At 34.6% G+C, this 21,109-nt stretch overlaps 1 protein-coding gene across 2 annotated transcripts in view; it reads left to right on the top strand.

Annotated features, from left to right (window-relative positions):
* The window catches only part of LOC145279777 (N-acetylgalactosamine-6-sulfatase-like), a 148,971-nt gene that overhangs the window by 50,740 nt on the left and 77,122 nt on the right, over nucleotides 1–21,109 (top strand). For both annotated transcript variants that reach the window (XM_080131100.1, XM_080131099.1), the window contains exon 3: nucleotides 18,360–18,434. In XM_080131100.1, coding sequence (XP_079987226.1) covers nucleotides 18,360–18,434 — 75 coding nt within the window. The remainder of the gene's footprint in view (nucleotides 1–18,359; nucleotides 18,435–21,109) is intronic.

The following is a 21,109-nucleotide window of genomic DNA, read 5'->3' as shown; positions in this document are numbered from 1 at the left end:
ACCCTCTGCCTACCTATATTTCTCTACATCTTTGCCCCTCTCCTTTTCTCTCTCTCTCCAATGATACCTCCCACCTCTACCCATAATGCCATCACCATTATCATTATTGGCACTTCCGCTGCTGCCCTGATGATGAGTATACCTTTTCCCCATTCCCAGGTGATAACAGCATCCCAGATGATGTGATGCGGTAATTACCTTCTACATGACCATCTCCTACCTACCTATATATTCTGACGAGGCCTGACTCGCAGTGATGGCCTCTCCCTCCCGCTTAATCAGTGCCAGTAGATTCCTTGTTGGCATTGTTATAATTGTATATCTGTTAAGTGCCGCCATCATAGCGCCGTCCCAATGTCTTCTAATCATTATAAAATAGAGATGATGAGTGGCGCTATCTCCTGCGTATGATGACCAATCTCGCACCAGGGAAAATGGTTGGGAACCCCAAACTATTTCTCTCCGATAATTCTACATTCCCCGCAATTAGCGGTACAATATGGAAACTCTTCGGCTAACGCACTCTCAGATTGGAAATTTTATTTTTATACTGCAATCAATTTCTTGGCTATATTATGTAATAATGCATTCGCACTTGTTGTCGTCAGCGTTTATTTTGTTATAGATACCATATTTTATAATTTCGGCAGCAAGCCTTCTTTTACAGAGTGACCCCCCCCCCCACCAAAAAAAAAACGGGCCCCAACTCTAATTAGGCCCCGTTTCTTAGTGCTTTGTCCGAATGAAATGAAACTTTGGTCATAACTAGTTTATTATATTAAAAACATCACATCAAAACACTAGGGTCTTTGGCCTTTTTTTCTCCATTGACTGTAAAATGCTTAGAAAAACAATTGAATGTCCTCTGTTTTTTTTTTTGGTCACCCTGTATACATACTTTGAGATGTTTCTTTACAGTTATTTGTAACAATGTTTGACATTTATATATACTTATTTTCCCCCATTTCTCGTGCTAATCTGTGATAGCCTACAGGTTGAATACCAGCCTACAAAGTCAAGGGTGACTTTGTGACTGGGTTTGAATCCCCCGATTTGCAGTAATTATCATTTCATACTCTGAAGAGAACGTAAGTTTGAAACATGTGTAGGTTAAAAAATAATTATTAGTATTGATATAAAAATAAATATATATATATATATATATATATGATTAGTTTTTTTGGAAAAAGAATTCCAGCAGAGTGCTCAATTAAAAGGAAAATCCTTAAACGGGCCTTATTATCGCGATAAGGATACCTTAAACGGGCCTTATTATCGCGATAAGGATACCTTAAACGGGCCTTATTATCGGAGACGAATATTGGCTGAAGAGAGCTCGATAAGGATACCTTAAACGGGCCTTATTATCGGGCTTGAAACCGACGGTACCAATGACCTGTCTCAACTAACAACTTTCTGTACACAAAATATATATATATATATATATATATATATATATATATATAATAACTAGAGATCTCTTCAGGCGATACGGCTTATACAAAAGCAAAGTTTGCAATGAAAATATCAGATCTTCCTCGTCTCAGGGAGTTAATATCAAGAGGTTCTGTCAAATATACACGAGGGGCGCTTCAGTAGTAATGTCTCCTATTTTTATTTCTCCTGGATGGATCAGAACAGAGCTTATGCTTTCATGACCTGAAAGTTTTATCTCCCTGCAGCAGATACTCATGGTGTGAGACTCTTAAGAAAGCAACCTCTGTCATGGACGTGCATCAAAAGCAGATATGCTTCCTTGAATTTCTGGCAAAAGTGCTCACTATATAGAAAAATAAATTCTGGAGCACAAAAGGTCACTCGTTTTAATAGCACCACTCCCGTTTTCGTAGCTCTTCAACTTTTAAGTTAATAAAATAGATTTAACTTTTAACTAATATATATATATATATATATATATATATATATATATATATAAATTATAATTAAATAATTATTTTTTATACGTAAAAACACTAGTGTTTCATGCTTATGTAATCATCAGTGTAGGAGTGACAGTTCCTGTCAATCATGAGATTCGAACCCAGCTACGAAGCCACCTTTTGCCCCATTTGCTAAGCCTCTACCTCAAGACCATCAAACAATTGCCACGGAAATCAAGGGAATTAAAAACTATTAAACACCGAAATTGGGCAAATACATTTTGACAATCTAGAGTGTCACACGAGTGGAAGTCGTGAACATTGGTAGATGCTAGTTGACTGTCTTAGTTATAATTTCACAGACAGTGTCCATCCTTAAGTATTCATAAAGGGGCTTGATAATACATAAATATGTATATATCTTTATATCTCTCATTCCCTCTTCATCTCTCTCCATTTCTTTGTCTCTTCATCACTTTTTCTCCCTTTATTTAAAGAGAGAGAGAGAGAGAGATAAAGGGAGAAAAAGAGCTTTCTCCCGTTATCTCTTTTTCTTCCCCTCTCTCTCTCTCTTTCTCCCTTCATCTCTCTTTCTCCCTTCATCTCTCTTTCTCCCTTCATCTCTCTCTTTTTCCCTTCATCTCTCTCTTTTTCCCTTCATCTCTCTTTTTCCTTTCATCTCTTTTTTCTCCCTTCATCTCTCTCTCTATCTCCCCCTCTCTCTCTCTCTCTCTTTATCTCTTTCTCTTAATCAGTCTATTTCTTTTGATTTCTTTTTCTTTTTTCTTCATGTCTCTATTCATTACTTTTTCTCTTTCTGCATCTTTCTCTATGTCTGATCATCATATTTTTATCTCCCCCTCCCTCTTTCTCTCTATTGTTAATGTAGACATTGGTTACCTCCCTTGATTCAGTTACATGGTTACCTCCCTTGCTTGTGGTGATATAAATAGGAGTCGGCCATCTTGGTTTAGTCAGTTCGTTCGTACAGTTTAGACAGACTACAAGTGTCTCAACAAATGGTAGCAGAGATATCCCTCTGTGTGCGACAAAACGAAAAAAAAAAAAAAAAAAAAAAAAAATTTTTTTTTTTTTGTACAGCTTGTCTGTAGCACTAGACAGATCGGATATCGGATATGGCAACTTCGAACAAACAACCTCCATTGTTGGAGGGGGAGGATGTTTACGAGAACTGGAAACAAGACGTTGAAATGTGGTCGTTGTTCACGGATCTTTCTGAGGAAAAAAAAAGGGCCAGCAGTGTTTTTGACGCTACCACCGAATATTAGAGAATGTGTACGTGAATTGCCAACAAGTGACATCGGCGGACGAGATGGCTTGAAGATCTTAATAAAGAAACTGGATGACATATATTTAAAGGATGAACACACGCGCGCTTACATGACTTTTAAGGAATTTTACACTTATAAAAGACCGTCAGGTACCAGTATAAATGACTTTCTTGTTCGTTATGAGTTTTTGTACCAAAGATTAAAAAAATTCTACATTATTCTACCGGAAGGAGTGCAAGCTTTTCTTGTTTTGAACGCGGTTAACATATCGGAAGAGAACGAAAAATTAGCGCGGACAACGTGTTCTGTTTTGACGTATCAAAACATGAAGGAATCGATAAAGAAAGTATTTGGTGACATTTATCGTGATGAAAATGTACCGGCAGTGAAATCAGAGCCCGAAATCGTCAACTATAATTATTCTAAACCGGGTAACAACAAAAGGCGTTTTCGTCGAGGACAATCTAATCCATGTGACCGAAGTGGAAACGTGTTGTTGTGTTACAAATGTCAGTCTCCGAACCATCTAATTAGAGAGTGTCCTAGAAATACGCCCAGGTTTACGGAAGCGACAGAACAAATACACATTACGTTGTTCATTCAAGAAAATATTTATTTGAACAGTACAAATGAAAAAATCTCAAATCTTGTAAAGGAAACATTTGGAATGGCAGTCTTGGATTCTGCTTGTACTCGCACACTGGCTGGCGAAGTGTGGCTTGATGTTTATTTGGATACTTTAAATGAAAGTGACCTGCAACTAGTGAAGTATACGAACTCAGACCGGAGTTTTTGTTTTGGTGATGGAGTGGCTGTCACAGCAATTAAAGTTGCTAAATTTCCGGTTACACTCGGAGGTATAAGAGTTTATATCGAAGCAGATATTGTGAAAAACGACTTGCCTCTTCTATTAAGTCACAAATCAATGAAGACAGCAGGAATAGTGCTAGATTTCCGGAAAGATATGTGCTGGATTTTTGATAAATGTATTGAACTAAAGACCACAACTTCAGGGCACTATTGTCTCCCCTTAACAAATAAGTTGTTGGATCATAGTGGTACTAAGAACATTGTATTACATGTTCAGAATTTTGGTCAGTGTTCTTTCACAGAAAAAAAAAAAAAGCAGAAAAACTTCATCGACAGTTTGCTCATGCCTCGAAGGAAAAACTTGTTTCCTTGGTTAAAAAAAGTGGCAAATTCAATGACAAGGAATTTATAAAGGCGATTGAGGAGGTTTGTGAAAACTGTCAAATTTGCCTTAGATTTAAAAAAGCTCCACTGCGACCGGTTGTGGGATTGCCTCTTGGCAATAGATTTAATCACACAGTTTGCATGGATTTGAAAGAGTTCATCCACAATGAGGTGTGGATACTACATCTCATTGATGCCGCTACCAGGTATTCAGCGGCAACATTGATCAAAACAAAGAAGAAGGAGGAGATCATCAAAAACATCTTTATGATGTGGATTACCTATTTCGAATCTCCTGTTCGTTTTCTGAGTGATAATGGGGGTGAATTCAACAACGAACACTATAGACAGATGAATGAAAAACTCAACATAGAGACCTGTACTACTGCCGCAGAAAGTCCATTCAGCAACGGTACTGTAGAACGTCATAATTTGATAGTTGCTGAGGCAATGAAAAAAACAATTGACGATGAGAAGTGTGAACCTGAAATTGCCTTGGCATGGGCTATTTGTGCAAAAAATGCCCTCCTCAATTACTCTGGACACAGTCCAAATGAACTTGTATTCGGTTTCAATGTAAATACACCCTCAATTCTGACAGACCAGTTACCTGCTATGGAGTCCTCTACTACAAGTGACATGGTGAGAAAAAATTTAAATGCTCTCCATAGTGCAAGGAGAAACTTTTTGGAAGCTGAGTCCAGTGAGAGAATTAGGAGAGCTCTCAGGTCTAATGTCAGAACTTATGCTGATGAAGATTATGCTACCGGAGACCAAATCTATTATCGGAGGCAGGGTTTTAAAGGATGGCGTGGTCCAGCAAAAGTGTTAGGCAGAGAAGGCCAGTTTGTCTTAATCAGACATGGCGGAGCATTTTATAGGATGCATCCGTGCCAATTGATGAAAGTGAATAAAAACAACGAAAAAAGAACAAAAAAAGCTGAAATGCTGGGAAACACTACAGAAGGGAAGAATGAATACCTTTCAGTTGAGGAGGAGGAGTTGCAGAATCAAGTGGTAGAAAGTGAAGATATAGACAGAGAAGAAGTTGTTGATAGTTCTACCAGTTTAAGGGATAAGACTGAAAAACCTGGCCGAAATAAGACCATAACTTATAAAATAAATGGAAGTGAGGAGTGGAAGAAAGGAAAGGTTATGTCAGTACAGCCTAAATCAACTGGCAAATATAGTCATTGGATCAATATAGAACCTGAGGATGAAAACGAGGATCAAGTTTGTATCAACTGGAATCATATTGATCATTGGAGAGAAGTGCCCCAATATACTGAACAGGAAAATGTAGTCCTGCTCACCGCTGAACAAGAGCAGTCGAAAGCTGTAATGGATGCCAAGCATAAAGAAATAAAAAACATGAACACCTATGAAGTATTTGAATGTGTGCCATACACAGGTCAAAAAACAATATCCACAAGATGGGTGATTACTGAAAAATTCAAGGATAATCAGAAAACAATGAAAGCTCGCCTTGTAGCACGAGGCTATGAAGAAAATAGTAATCTGAAAACGGACTCCCCAACATGTAGCCGTGAAGCTATGCGAATGGTCATGCTAACCGCATCAATAAAGAATTGGATGCTGCAGACCATAGATTTTACCTCAGCCTTTTTGCAAGGTGGTATTTTAGAGAGAGATGTGTACCTGAGGCCACCATCTGATGTTTGTCCTAAATCTCAAGTGTGGAAATTAAAAAGATGCATCTATGGATTGAATGATGCTCCACGGGCATGGTACAAGAGAGTTACTCAGGCTTTGATTGAATTAAAAGGAGTAGCAAGTGCTTATGATAATGCATTGTTTTTGTGGCATGATATTAAAGGAAATTTGACTGGAATTCTTGCTATGCACGTGGATGATTTTGTTTTCTGTGGAAACACAGAGTTTGAAAGGGATGTGATTGCAACATTGAAAGAAAAATTTAAGGTGGGATATCATGAAAGTGGAACATTCAAATATGTTGGACTGAATGTTAATCAACAGGAAAATGGGATCACTGTAGAACAAGATCTATATGTATCTTCCATATCTCCAATAGAAATAAGCAAAGGGAGGATACTGAGGAAAAATGATGAACTGAATGAAGAAGAAAAGCATGAGTTGAAGAGACTTGCAGGTCAGATGATGTGGGTTTCAACTCAAACACGCCCTGATATAGCTTTTGATGTGTGTAAAATGAGCAACACTGGAAAGCATCCCAAAGTAAAAGCCTTATTTGAGGCGAATAAAGCCTTATCAAAATTGAAATCCAAGAAGGGTTCTATAACATTTCCAAAATTGGGAAAGCCCTCAGATTTACACATTTTGTGTTATACTGATGCCTCTTATGCCAGTCTGGAAGATGGATCTTCACAGGGTGGTTTTGTTGTCTTTATTGGAGGAAGTACTGACAAAATGGCCCCCATGTGTTGGGCGTCAAAGAAATTGGACAGAGTGACAAAAAGCCCATTGGCCTCAGAGACTCTTGCTCTGAATGAGGGAGCTGATGCTGGTGTTTTGACTGCGGTTATGATACAAGAGGTATTTCAGTTATCTAAATTGCCAGACGTTCTCTGCAAGACAGATAATGCATCACTTGTGGAGACATTGAATTCCAACAATCTGGTAAGCGATCGACGATTGAGAATAGATGTAGCAAGGCTGAAGGAAATGAAGAGTAGAGGGGAGATACAGATAGAATGGATCAAGGGTTGTGATCAGGTCTCTGATTGTTTGACCAAGGCAGGAGCTTCGTCTGAGCTTCTAAGGGACTTGTTAAATCAGAAATAAATTATTCACTTGAGGACAGCAGCAATGTTAATGTAGACATTGGTTACCTCCCTTGATTCAGTTACATGGTTACCTCCCTTGCTTGTGGTGATATAAATAGGAGTCGGCCATCTTGGTTTAGTCAGTTCGTTCGTACAGTTTAGACAGACTACAAGTGTCTCAACATCTATCTCCCCCTCCCTTTCTCTCTATCTCCCCCTCCCTCTTTCTCTCTATCTTCCTCTCCCTCTTTCTCTCTATCTTCCCCCTTTCTTTCTCTCTATCTTTCCCCTCCTCGCTTCTATCTCTACCTCTTTTTTCTCTCTATTTTTCCCTCTTTTTCTTTCATTCTTTCTATCTGTTTCTCTTTTGTCATATTTTCCCCTCCCATCTCTCTTTCTCTCTTCATCTTTTTCTCCTCTCTCTATCTTTATTTCTTCCATCCCCCCTCTCTCTCGTCATCTCTTTCCCTTCTGTCGTCATCTCTTCCTCCCTCTCTCCTCCTTTCCTCCTTCTCTCTGTCACCCTATATTTGTTTTCCTCTCTCTTTCTCTTCTCCAATCTCTCTATCCCTTTCTCTATCTCTCTCCTTCTTTCACTTACTCTCTCTGTGTATCTTTTCTCATATATATTTTCCTTGTCTTCTCTCTCCCTATCTCGTTCTCTACTTCTTTCTATGTATTTCCTTCTATTTTTTTCTTTCAAATAAATACATTCTTGAGATGGACTTGTGGGCCAGTGCGGAGTCCTGCTGACACATTCAGAGTCTACCAGTGGCCAAATGATTGCACCAGGGGATCACCACACTCTTCAGCACATCCAGGTGCACTTTGGTGTTAACTTTCAAACCGACTTTGAAGATGTGAGGTGGCATGATGTGACCTTCACTTGAAACCACACCAAAGACCATAATCAGAAACTTCATTGAACTGTCCAGATTTGCATTTTAAGATGTTGGCAACGGTCCTGTTGACATAACTTGGATTGGTAGAGAACATGAGTTGTACAGTGGCACATCTCCGATCTGGCTTGTTGAACATTGTGCCATTTTCAGACATGATAGAAGGCTCCTATCGCTCTTTGAATTTGTACACAACTGGCCAACTAGTAGATGGTCTGCAACAAACAAAGAAAACCGGTTTTCATTAAATGGAAATGGAATCATGCCGTCTTTTCTTGGGCGACATTTTATCGTTCTACTTTATACAAAATAACAAAAATCATATTTGCAGATTTCAATAGGCTTGGGTATGACCTTGAAGTACATGGCCCTAATATGGGGGATGTGGGGGCAGTTAATTTATCACACACACACACACACACACACACACACACACACACACACACACAGAGTTGAATATCGAATATAGAGTAAGTCCTAGGAACATTTACCTGAAATAACAATTGAAATAAGTAAAAACAACATAGCTATGGAGCTATTAAACCTGACATAGTGAAAAAGGACAAGAAGAAAGAAGCAACCTTAGTAGACGTTAGTGTCCCCCAATGATGTTGGGTCAAACTGAGCCGAGATGGAAAAGATAAAGAAATACCAAGGGGTCATTCCATGTCAAAACACCAGCAAAAAATTAAAATCTGTACCCACAGACACCGAATTACTTGAAATTTGACACAAATATTCCCCTTCATGAGTTAAGAAAATTTGCCAAATTATTTGGTCCTAAACCTTACTGTTCGGATTATTGGTCCTAAACCTTACTATTTGGATTTACTTCCAAATTTTTTGCTGCAAAACGTCACGGAATTTCAGTTTTTTATAAAATTAAAAGAAAAATACTTCCCCATATTCAATATTTTTGAAATTTGGTAGGAAGGACATTTAGGGACTCTAGAATCCGAATATTTAATTATTTTAACCCCATACTTGGTAGAAAATAAAATTTTGCTCACCCAAAAGCATGTTCCCCAAATTATCAATTTTTTACCTATGTAGCTTGCGGTCAGTCTAGAGAAAATATGTCCTCTTCAATTTTCATATTTTTTTCTAGCGTCTACTATGACTGCTTAAGTTCTCAAAAAAATTTTGTGAGGGTTTCTAGCCTATTTTAGAAGATATGGCCCTACAAAGTTTATCGGTTTTTTTCCTATGTACGCGACGTAATTCAGTGAAAGATTGATAAAGACAATCATCCTAATACTCCCAAACTCCTCAAATGTTCATATGGTGCTAAGTAATTTCTTAAACTATTCAATAAATTAGTCTTTGTTAATTTAAAAAGAAAATAATTTAAATATATTTTGTATGTATTGCATTTTGTATGGTACGGATAGATTGTCTTTAACAAGTGATAAACATTGACGCATGCATCAGGATCAACACTTTTATAGAGTTTTTGTAGATGGCATTAAGCATATATTTTTTTTTTTTTTACAATTTTTCAAAAAGCTATTTTCATTAAACTAAAATCTTTTTTTCATTTAGAAGAAAGTTATAATAAAATGTATTTTTCAATAGTTTAAAACACTAAGTATGAAGCTACACTGAGCAATAAATTTTTTGTAGACTATTGTTTAAGCATAAGATCTCTGATAGGTAATAATTGTAATAAATTTAGAATTAGGCAAACCATGAACTCTGAATGACCCTCCTTTGACCCAGATTGGAACTTGTCTGTGGCACCTAAAATATTTATTGGTCACTTTTCATCTAGTATTCAAAGAGAACGGTGGCATTTTCCATCTTGGATTTTTTACTAGCACACAAAATAATTGAAGTAGTTGTTGTTTTTTTTTTTGTTTCTTTTTTTTCAGATAAAGATAAATTGTTCTATTGTACTGAGCTAACAGTTAAAACAAGTGCTAATTTATTCCATGATAAACGGGCTGGATTAATTTCAGTGGATCATTTTGATGCAATGGATGTAAAGTTTATTGCCTATAAGACAGGACTTGAGGATAAAATACAGACTATCTGTGACCATCACAATCAGACCTTGTTAACTAAGTATGAGTGACTTGAAAAGAGTTGCTGCAATCCATTTAAAAATCATAAGAAGCAAATTAAAGGCAGTTTGAAAGCAATTTCTTTGAAGTTGGCAGATAAAGCAGATGCCCCTATCCGCAAGTAGAACAAAATGATAAGAAAATTGGCGAATAAAAGACAACTTTTCCTTCTATAAAAGACTAGCAGCGCCACCCAGTGTTGCTTGGGGGGAAAAAAGAGTAACATATTTCTATTAAAACTTCTCCCTCTCTCTCTCTCTCTCTCTCTCTCTCTCTCTCTCTCTCTCTCTCTCTCTCTCTCTCTGTCTTCCTATTTTTCTCTCTTTCTCTTCTCCCATTCTATCCCTTCCTTTCTCTAATCTTCTCTTCCGTCCAGCCGTTTCCTCTCGAGCAGGAGATACGCACAGACAACTCATTTGGGTTAAATCCAAAAATTCAATTCCCAAATTTAAGACGCCGGAAGTTGACTCGGTTTAGCTAAATATGGAACGGAAGTCATTAATTAAATACGTAACCACATGGAAACACTTCTTGTTTCATCATGATACAATAAAAAAAATAATAATAATAAACTTTTATTTTTTTACATTTTTATTTATCTAAATATTATTACAATATTTTTTTTTATCTTAATTATACATAGATTAGGAAAGATACAAAGAGAGAAAGAGAGGGGGGAGAGAGAAATACGATGATCAGCTAGAGAGAAAGATGTTTAGAAAATCGATGGCATATTTTTGTCTATATAAAATATCTGTTTTCTGAATTATAAGCCATTGAAATAAATACTGATCAATATTCTTTATTTTTATTTTTTTATGATCCGCTATTTCTGGTTAGACATAATTACGCACTGACATCAGCATTCTCATGACAGTTTTCTGAGCTTTACTACTTCTATGCCGGCTCATGACAAATTGGAAGTGGATGTTGATTAAATCCAAAAATTTAATTCCCAAAGTCAAGACACCGGAAGTGGACTTGGTTTAGCTAAATATGGAATGGAAGTCACTAAGCATGAAACGAAATACGAAACCATGTGAAAACACTTGTTTTATCGTAAAACAATAAAAAAAATAATAATACACTTTTTTTACATGTTTTATTTTTATGGTTTATTTAAAATTTACTATATTTTTTCAAAAAGGCATTATTTATAGAAATGTAAATAATAAAAATTCCCACTATTTTTTTTTCGTGATAAAACATGTAAATAGAAATTCTCATTCTGTTTTATTGTTTCGTGATAAGACAAGTGTTAAAACAAAACAAAAACTATTTATAGAAATGTAAAAACTAAAAGTATTTTTTTTATTGTTTCATGGTAGCACAAAAGTGTTAAAACTAAAGTAATTTTTTGAAATAAAATATTTTCATATGGTTTCGTATTTATTTACATGCGCAGTGACTTCCGTTCCATTCCATATTTTAACTAAACTGTGTTCACTTCCGGCGTCTTAACTTTGGGAACTGAACTTTTGGATTTAACTTTTTTTTTTTGTACATAATAGATTTCTCTAGGAATGGGTCTGCATTTTCTTTCCAAATTAGTACATAAAATTGCTGAAAAACCGACACCTATTCACCGACCCCTGACTCCCATAGAATGAATAAAGTTTTCTAAAGCTTTAGATTTTATTCATTCAGGGCACTGCTCATCAAGAAAATACTAAATTTGTGAGTCTTTGTTTTGTTTTTGTTTTTTAACTTTTTACTGGACACACACACACACACACACACCTGCCTTTTATGCAATAGAAGATGAAAGTTTTGCCAGAACACATTTACCTTTGACACGGCGCATTTCTAAAAACACCCAGCTTCCCAAATTTCCTGTTTTATTCCAGATTTTCCATCCAGTTTCTGCTGGCTTTTTCTTTGAAAGAAAATTTCTCATTATCTTCTCCAACTTTCACTTCTATGACCAAGTGAGATTATAATGTTTATTTCAAACGGCTTTTGCCAAAGATCTTTCTTGGAAACTGCCCCCCCCCCCCACACACACACGCATACACACACACACACACCTCCCGTTATTCATTATCTTTTCTTCAGCTGCAAGCTGACTACTGCTATCTCTCTTTCTTTTTCTCTCTAATCACCACAAAGACTTTCCATTGGCACCTGCTTAATTGGCAAAAACTTCAAACGCTTGTTTCTATTCTACCGGACCAGTTGCATGTGTGTAACAAGTAATTCTAAGACGATATCCCTTTTCGCAGGGATGCTTAGCAAAAGGGGAAAAAGGCTTTTGCCAATATTATAGAGTTTTATATGTGATTGCCATTTCTTTATTTTCAGGAATTTCGTTTGAAGAAGGATGTTTTATTTTTATTCTTATGTAACGCTTTCAACCAGCTTTGCAAGGACTTCATTTTATGTCACGTGATATAAATATCAAAGGGAAAAGCAACTCTAGTCAGTTTCTATTATTCACCTTTTGTTGCAATTTGAAAGTTATTTCAATTAACAAAATCTTGCTATTTTGTTCACTAAACCCAGTTAATTTTTAACCTTATGTTTTTTAATCCAGTTGATTTTTTAAACTATTTTTCTTCATTAAATCTATTTCTGTCATTAAATTCAATTGTTTTGTTGTTTTTTTTAGCAATTCCATTCAATAAATTTGGTTGCTTTTTAGCTATTTTTTCACTAAATTCGTTTGCTTTTTATTTAGCTTTTTCTTTCACTAAATCCGGTTCTTTGTTAGTTATTTTTTCATTAAATATGTTTGTGTTTTTAGCTATTTTTTTTCACTAAATTCGGTTGTCTTTTAGCTATTTCTTTAAATAAATTCGCTTGTTTTTTTTTGTTTTTGTTTTTTAGTTTTTCTTTAACTAAATTCAGTTGCTTTTTTAGCTATTTCTTTCATTAAATTCGATTGATTTTTTAGCTATTTCTTTCAGTAAATTCCGTTGTTTTTAGTATTTCTTTGACTAGATTCGGTTGTTTTTTTTATCTATTTCTTTCACTAAATTTGGTTGCGTTTTTAGTTATTTCTTTTTCTAAATTAGATTATTATTTTAGCTATTTCTTTCTCTTAATTCGGTTGCTTTTTTGTCTATTTATGACATTAACGTAGGTTGCTATTTATTCTATTTCTTTCACTAAATTCAGTTGCGTTTTTAGCGTTTTCTTTTTCTAGATTATCTTTCCATGAATTCAGCTGTTCTTTAACTATTTCTTCCACTAATTCTGTTGCTTTTTAACTGTTTTTTCACTAAATTCGGTTGTTTTTTACTTTTTTTTTTTTTTTTTACTAAATCCTGTTAAAGTTTTATTTCTTTCATTAAGTTCGATTGCCTTTTTAGCCATTTCTTTCTCTAAATTTGGTTTCTTTTTAGCCATTTCTTTCTCTAAATTTGGTTTCTTTTTAGCCATTTCTTTCTCTAAATTTGGTTTCTTTTTAGCCATTTCTTTCTCTAAATTTGGTTTCTTTTTAGCCATTTCTTTCTCTAAATTTGGTTTCTTTTTAGCCATTTCTTTCTCTAAATTTGGTTTCTTTTTAGCTATTTCTTTCACTAAATCATCTTTTTTCTAATAGCTTCTTTCACCGGATTCGGGTGTGTTTTTTAGTTATTTATTTCACAAAATTAGGTTGTTTTTAGTTATTTTTTTTCACTAAATCCTGTTCAGTTTAGCTATTTCTTTCACTAAATTCGATAGCCTTTTTAGCTTTTTTTTTTCACTACATTCGGTTGTGTTTTCAGCTATTTTTTATGTGATTACTTTTTTTAGCTATTTCTTTTGTTGAATTCGGTTGCTTTTTTAGCTTTTTTCTTTCATTAAATTCGATTGCAATTTTGGCTATTTCTTTCATTAAATCCGGTTGCTTTTTTAGCTATTTCTTTCACTAAATCCGGTTGCTTTTTTAGCTATTTCTTTCACTAAATCCGGTTGCTTTTTTAGCTATTTCTTTCACTAAATTCGGCTCAGTTTAGCTATTTCTTTCACTAAATTCGATAGCCTTTTTAGCTTTTTTTTTCACTACATTCGGTTGAGTTTTCAGCTATTTTTTTATATGATTACTTTTTTTAGCTATTTCTTTTGTTGAATTCGGTTGCTTTTTTAGCTTTTTTCTTTCATTAAATTCGATTGCAATTTCATTAAATCCGGTTGCTTTTTTAGCTATTTCTTTCACTAAATCCGGTTGCTTTTTTAGCTATTTCTTTCACTAAATCCGGTTGCTTTTTTAGCTATTTCTTTCACTAAATCCGGTTGCTTTTTTAGCTATTTCTTTCACTAAATCCGGTTGCTTTTTTAGCTATTTCTTTCACTAAATCCGGTTGCTTTTTTAGCTATTTCTTTCACTAAATCCGGTTGCTTTTTTAGCTATTTCTTTCACTAAATTCGGTTGCTATTTTAGTTATTTCTTTCACTAAATTCGGTGTCTTTTTTAGCTATTTTTTCCATTAAATTTGGTTGCTTCTTTAGCTATTTTTTTTTTTTTAAATCTGAGGTCGACAGAAGCATTCCCCTAGTTCAACATGTGAATAGTAGTCTGAAGAATCCAAATAAAGTAAATAACCCTATGTCGATAGTGATTAAGCCAGCTAGTATAAAGTTTAACATGGGCACACTAAGTATGTGTCATAATGACCCAAATCTGAAAAACAGAATTATTCCTAATGGCGAATCAAAGATAGGTGACGTAAAGTTGGGGCAAGGAGCAGCACGTCAAACGGACATGAGAGGAAAGTAAAGTAATGACGTCATGTTTTTTGAGTTGCGGGGAAAAAAAAAATTTTTCAAATGTTTGTGTGAAAGAGGCCACCAATAAATGAGATTCTGTCGATGTTTAATATTGTGGGAGCCTGTATAACATGGGGTGGGGGTGTCAATCGTGTATATATTTATGAGTTTCAATTATCGTCCAGTGTTGAGAGTATGCGAGTGAATCTATATGTGATTATCTATGTAAAGTTCATTGTGTGTGTATGTATATTTAAATACAGTTCATGGCGGAATAATAATGTACATAAATACCTTATACAACACAAAGGGCAAAAATACATTTACTTGTGGTTTCAACATCTGGCCAGTTGGGGAAACATACCTGGTCCATCTAGTTGCCTGGACGAAAAACTGCAATGAAAATTCTCTCCAAGAACCACAGAGCATCGGGTTTTTTTTTCAGCAACTTTATTCCGGATGTTTCCCCTTTGGAAAGCTGCAATGCTGGTCCATCATTTCTTATATTTGATAGGTGTTGGACTCCTCACTTCCCCAGGTGCTTTGAGGCATTACGACCAGTCGGCTCAGTTCTCTATCTGTCTCTTTCAAACTCTAAACACTAATTTCCACATTTTAAAAAGACCATCTCCTCCTTTAAATGACATAATTAGTATACGTCACTAAGATAATCACTTGATGTTTTTACATGTCATTATTTCTAAGTTGTTCAGATCCCCAAATTAATATAAACAAGTATTTATTCTAAATAATTTTTATTTTAGCTGACAAAACTTTTTGACTTCAATGATCATAATGATCATCGCCCAGCACACCTTTCGGTGTTGCCCAGTCAATATCCAACAATGGAAGCTGAGCTGGAGACACTGAATAATGTGAGTTTGCTATGGATTGCACGAGGCAGGGGGCCAGTAATGTAGAAAAATAAACTTTGAATATCACTAAGAGCGAAATAACCCTGCCTCCAACATCCATTCACATATCACTGAAATATTTAAATAAGAAAATAAATTAAATAATAAATTGGTTAAGAGAATTTTAATCTCTCTCTTTCTCCTGTGTGAGTAAATTCTCTCCAAAATAAAACCTTAGAAACTCGCAGTGAACGTCTCTATATTTCTTTCTGTATGAAAAGAAGTTTTATTAGTATAGCTAAACTGATGAGACGATCGACAGCCATCCATGGAATGCAGCACCTACTAAAGGAAGAATTATGCGGCAGCGAAAACTCAACAAAGAATCAAAGTGATGAAGATTAGCAATAAAAGACCTATATATTAAAAACTTTTTGTAATTAAACATTATAGTTGTAGTCAGCAAGGAAGCAATCCTGTGGCAAGTGAGACTTCTTCAAAAGAAACTCTGTTAATGAACATTCCATTTGGTTTTAAATATATAAATGAAAAAAAATTCTGTATTTGTGATGAGAAATGAATTCCTGCTGTAAATTCTTTACATGGAATAACCAAAGATTAGAGCTCAGTCGAGCGACTTCCATTGAAGTAACAATAAGGAAAGACTAACAGTGTCAGTACTTATACGGTATGGGGACACAGGTGAAATCACAATCTAAGTAAAAACTTTTTGATATTTTTTGCATAATATCTACATATAAGTATCATCACAAACAAATAGAAAAATTATCAAATAGAATTTTAATTAAAAATAAAATTGCTGATTCTATTCATTATTACTTGGCTAAATGACGGACTGACTTATCTCCCCCTGCTTTATAAGATTTTTCGCTCTTGATGGCAAATCAACAAAATACAATAAGATTGCTTTTTAATTTTTTTTTTTTTTTAAATCCTACTCAATTTTTTCTAATTTTTGCTGTTGATGACTATTTTTGCCTGATATGTAAGTATATTAGAAAATGTTTTTGTTAATCTATTTGGAATTATGATTTTCTGCTGTGACCAATACTGTATAAGCACCATAAAGTTTCTTCTATGAGAAAGAGTTTGTAGGAAAGAGAACAGATTTTAGTAATTTTCTTTCCCACAATGAACTAATTAACTATTTTAGAGTTTTTTTTTTTCTTGTGTGCCTGTTCCTGGTTAAGTGATATATTATAAAAGTAATATATATCTATATCTATAAAAATAATATATCTATATATAAAAGTAATATATATCTATCCCAGCAACTATATTTTTATTCACCAGGGAAGAGATTCAGTTTTTACATTATTCTATTTCTTTATGTTGAAATCGCTCCAGGCAAGGCATAAAGTCACTTGATGTGATGGGCTATCAAATGATTATTGCAAAGACAGGTGATGTGTTTTGGCTTTAATATTGAAAAGAGTTCTTTGGAAGAAGCTACTGGAATAGGAAGCTGTATTACACTGAGGTATTTCATGGAAAACACTAAACTAACGAGTCAAATGAAAAAAAAGGGGGAATAGATCAGAAAATTCTGGAGAACACATACCATAATAGTATTTATAGAAAAGACTGAGACTAGCAACATTACGTCTGTGGGAGAAGGGTTGCAGAGAATAAGAGTGAGACAAATCAAATTACAGATACGTTTCTGCACCTTACCAAGTACACTCAAATGGGGAGCGATTTACAAGCCCAAATGTGATAACAGTACTCTATACATAATCTGGTAGTAGATTTGTAGAGATCAAGAATAACATCAAGTGTGAGAAAGCGTTTATAGCGATAGAAAGAACCAACTGTATGGGAAGCAGAACGAACAATAAATTCAATATATGAACTCCAAGGAACATTTTATTAGAAAGAAAGAACAAGAAGTTTCATAATCATTTTCTACTTAACAGCAGAGCCATTTATGAGAATCTCTGGAAGAAAAAGAACATACCTATGATTGAAAGACACAAGCTGAGTCTTAACGTTCAATTAATTGGTTGTACAGAAATAATATTTCTGCATTGCCTGGGAAAATTGAAGAAACAAGGAATCTCAACTCGAAAGTAAATTGATCGATTGTGCTTCTGCTACCTTGTTAGCAAGTTAGAACTCATACAAGAAAATTGCGCGCATTTTGATTTTTTTTTCTTTTTATAAGTTGTTTAATAATGTCGATTAACAAAAATTAAAATATTATAACCAGTGAATGGAATGTTGTAGTAACATTTTTTTTCCCAAAATGTAGAGTTGAATGTAAGCAAAGAAGAAAGCGCCCACGTGTGTGTGCATTATGTGACTTACCTTCAGGTGGGATCTCAGAGAGAGAGATTAAAGATGGCGGCTGTGGCTTTATAAAGTGTAGTCTCATGGAATCGTATTAGATCACACTGCCCACTGCACACACATGCAAATAAAATGGAGTCAGTCTTTTAATAAATTGCCTGTTGGCAGAGGTGAGGGGAGACGTGTGCTGGAAGTTGAGAAAGTTGTTAGTGACGAATTCTATCTGAACTTTTTGTTTATTTTATTTATTTATTTTTGTTTTTGCTGTTTACCAGTCCATTTAACTGCAAAAAATGAATTTATGTGAAAAGTAAGTGATGAATTTGAATACAAAAATCGACATTATTTTCCTACCAATCTAATATTTCCAAATAAAATAAAATATTATTTTTTTTATTTAACTTTTGCAGCTCGAGCGGCTCTTTTGACCGGACGTCTACCAATTAGAAATGGTTTCTATTCAACTAATGGACATGCTCGAAACGGTATTTGATGAATATTAAACTTGAATATCTAATTTATAAAACTTACTATGTTTGTCTGTCTGGCTCCATTTTTTTCAAAGTGCATCTCCTCCAAGATGGAAAAATCACAAAGCAGTGCGAGGCGGGTCAAATGATTGCATCTTTTGTGGATTGTTCTTTTATAAGATTTTAGCTCATAAAAATAGCTCCTAAGAGGTCAAATTGAAAAAAAAATTGGAACTTGGCAAGCATAAGTCGGTTTAAGGGGCTCTTGTATGTATGCACAAGTAAACGTTTATATGTTAGTCATTTCAATTTTTACTATTTCTTATCTGTCCGAAGATAGCTCAAATGGTAACAACTAAGTCTGAATCACTAAATGTTTTGGTTTTGATTCTACTTTTGAAATATCTACTATATATTGGGTACAATACAATAATTAAGGGAGAATTGGCTTTATACTAATAAATACGAAATCTGCATGAATTAAAATATCATTTAAGTGTATTTTATAACCATGCAATATAAATAAAGTTGAGTTTTTCATTGCATTTTCATTGACATTAAAAGGCTACATTTTCTATTTAGAAATTATTAAAACAAACTTCTCTATGTATATTTTCAATTGTAATAATTAAACATACAAAGCAAAAACATATGTTTATTACAGAGATCTGTGACGAGTCTCCCTGATTCACTTCTAGAAATTTAAACATAAATTCTTCTTTAGAGGAGAAAAAAACAAAACAATTCTTGTAGTTTACCAAAAATAAGTCTGTTTATTTTTTTCTTTCAAAAAATTGTTCAAAACTATGGCATGGTTTGCTTGAAGCATTGTTTAATAATAAAAGGTGTTTTTAAAGGATTACAACGCAGGAATGAACAATCGTTATGGGCAGATAAATAAATAAATAAATGAATGGTAAATAATTCAATAATTATTTTTTATTCATATTTATTTACAATTTACAGCTTAGAGAGGATTTGTTTTTCCACTGATGATGGGTTATTACCCGAAAAGACCTTTGGAATAAGTATCATCCACAGTTAAAAAATTTCAAGTAGATAAATAAATAAATATAAATAAAAAAAATTATTGAATTATTTATCATTTATTTATTTATTTATCTGCTCATAATGACTTGTACATTGTAAGCCTTCAAAAACTTACTTTTTTTGTTCAAAGACTTACAGAATTCATTTTAAAAAATTCAATTAATATTAGAAAATTTTATTGGGTCTTTGATTCGTTACCTTTCACAAAAAATATATACAAGGCTACCTTAAAGGAGTAGGTAGGCTCTGCCTGTCACCCAGTTTCTATACTTCTTCTTTGTCTATTAACCAAGCATAGCGGAACAATATCGTTGACTCACCAGAGACATCCTGTTCTTGGCTTTGTTTCCTGACTAGGACAATAAACACAGACTTCCCATTCTCAATTTCTTTCTTACAAACTGAGTAAATTGGGTGTGCTTGCATGTTTGCTCAACTAGTCTGTGCCACTCTTGTCTGAGAGGTTGAAGGTACAGGTTTAACAGTTTATCTGGCTGCTGTTTCTGACTGACGGTACAGGAACCCTAACTCTTTCATAGTATTTAGAGCTACTGCTTTATCATCATATCATCAGTTGTATAATATCAGAATAGTTGTGCATGGAAAGGAATCCTGCAGTTATATCTGGTGGGCTTTTCTTCAAGGCTACAATCATCTAAACAAAACTAGGTTAATAGTTTACTTGTGTATGCATATTTGGCATAAACAAAGACCCAATTAATCCAACATTCTACCCACAACCTTAAATTATTTTTAATGACATCCCAACCAAAGATGAAATGAACTGACATCCCAAACAACCGCACAAACAAACCCAATCTGCCTCCTCCTTTGAGGCTTGGATTCACAAATATCTGTAGGCTTAGAAGTAACCTAGATGATGTAGAGTTTTTATTTTTCTAGTCAACTGGTTATCTTAGCATTAAGTGAAAATAACCTACACCCCTCAATCCTCGCTAATTATAATATGACATGACAGGATACCTCCCTCTCTGCCATAAGGTCTTTGGCAGATATATGAATGAAAGTGGAGCACCCCCCCCCTCTTTAACTAGAGAGCAAAATCTAGAATCAGATGATCGGATTTCCATGTGTTTTAGATTAGCCTTTTAACACAGCATTAATTACTTAGATTTTCTCTACTATTCTCCCTTGAATCAGGATTTTCTCTAATCGATCATGTCTCTGACAGTATAGATGTGGCACTCTCCTTAAATACCAACACCCAAGCACATGTGTTTGGTGACTTAAATGTCCACCATAGTAATTAGCTTGACTCCTCAAGATGCACAGATGCAGCTAGATGCTGTACTCATAGTTTCACTATAGCTCATTCCTTTACACGGACAGTCATGTTCCATACTCACCTCCAAGATCATGGAAATCAGCAAGCTTCAGTCGTAGACATATCCCTAATCCCTAATCACAGCACCCAAGGATTGTGTGACAAATGTTCATAGTCGATTCCAAAACACCAACTCGTTGTGATATCAGTAGACATCATCTTTGAATCATAACCCCAAGTTGAGGAGTCAAAAGAACAAAATACTATAAAAAGGCTGATTGGGAAGACATCAGAGATCCCCCATGGACCAATGTTTTTTTTTCTTCCTGCTCAACAGTGTGCCAATCATACAACT

This window comes from Euprymna scolopes, chromosome 7 (assembly GCF_053919585.1).
Source record: "Euprymna scolopes isolate OS-2025 chromosome 7, ASM5391958v1, whole genome shotgun sequence".
Lineage (NCBI taxonomy): Eukaryota > Metazoa > Mollusca > Cephalopoda > Sepiida > Sepiolidae > Euprymna > Euprymna scolopes.
The sequence above is the reverse complement of the archived record's forward strand: the minus strand, read 5'-3'. Positions and strand labels throughout refer to the sequence as shown.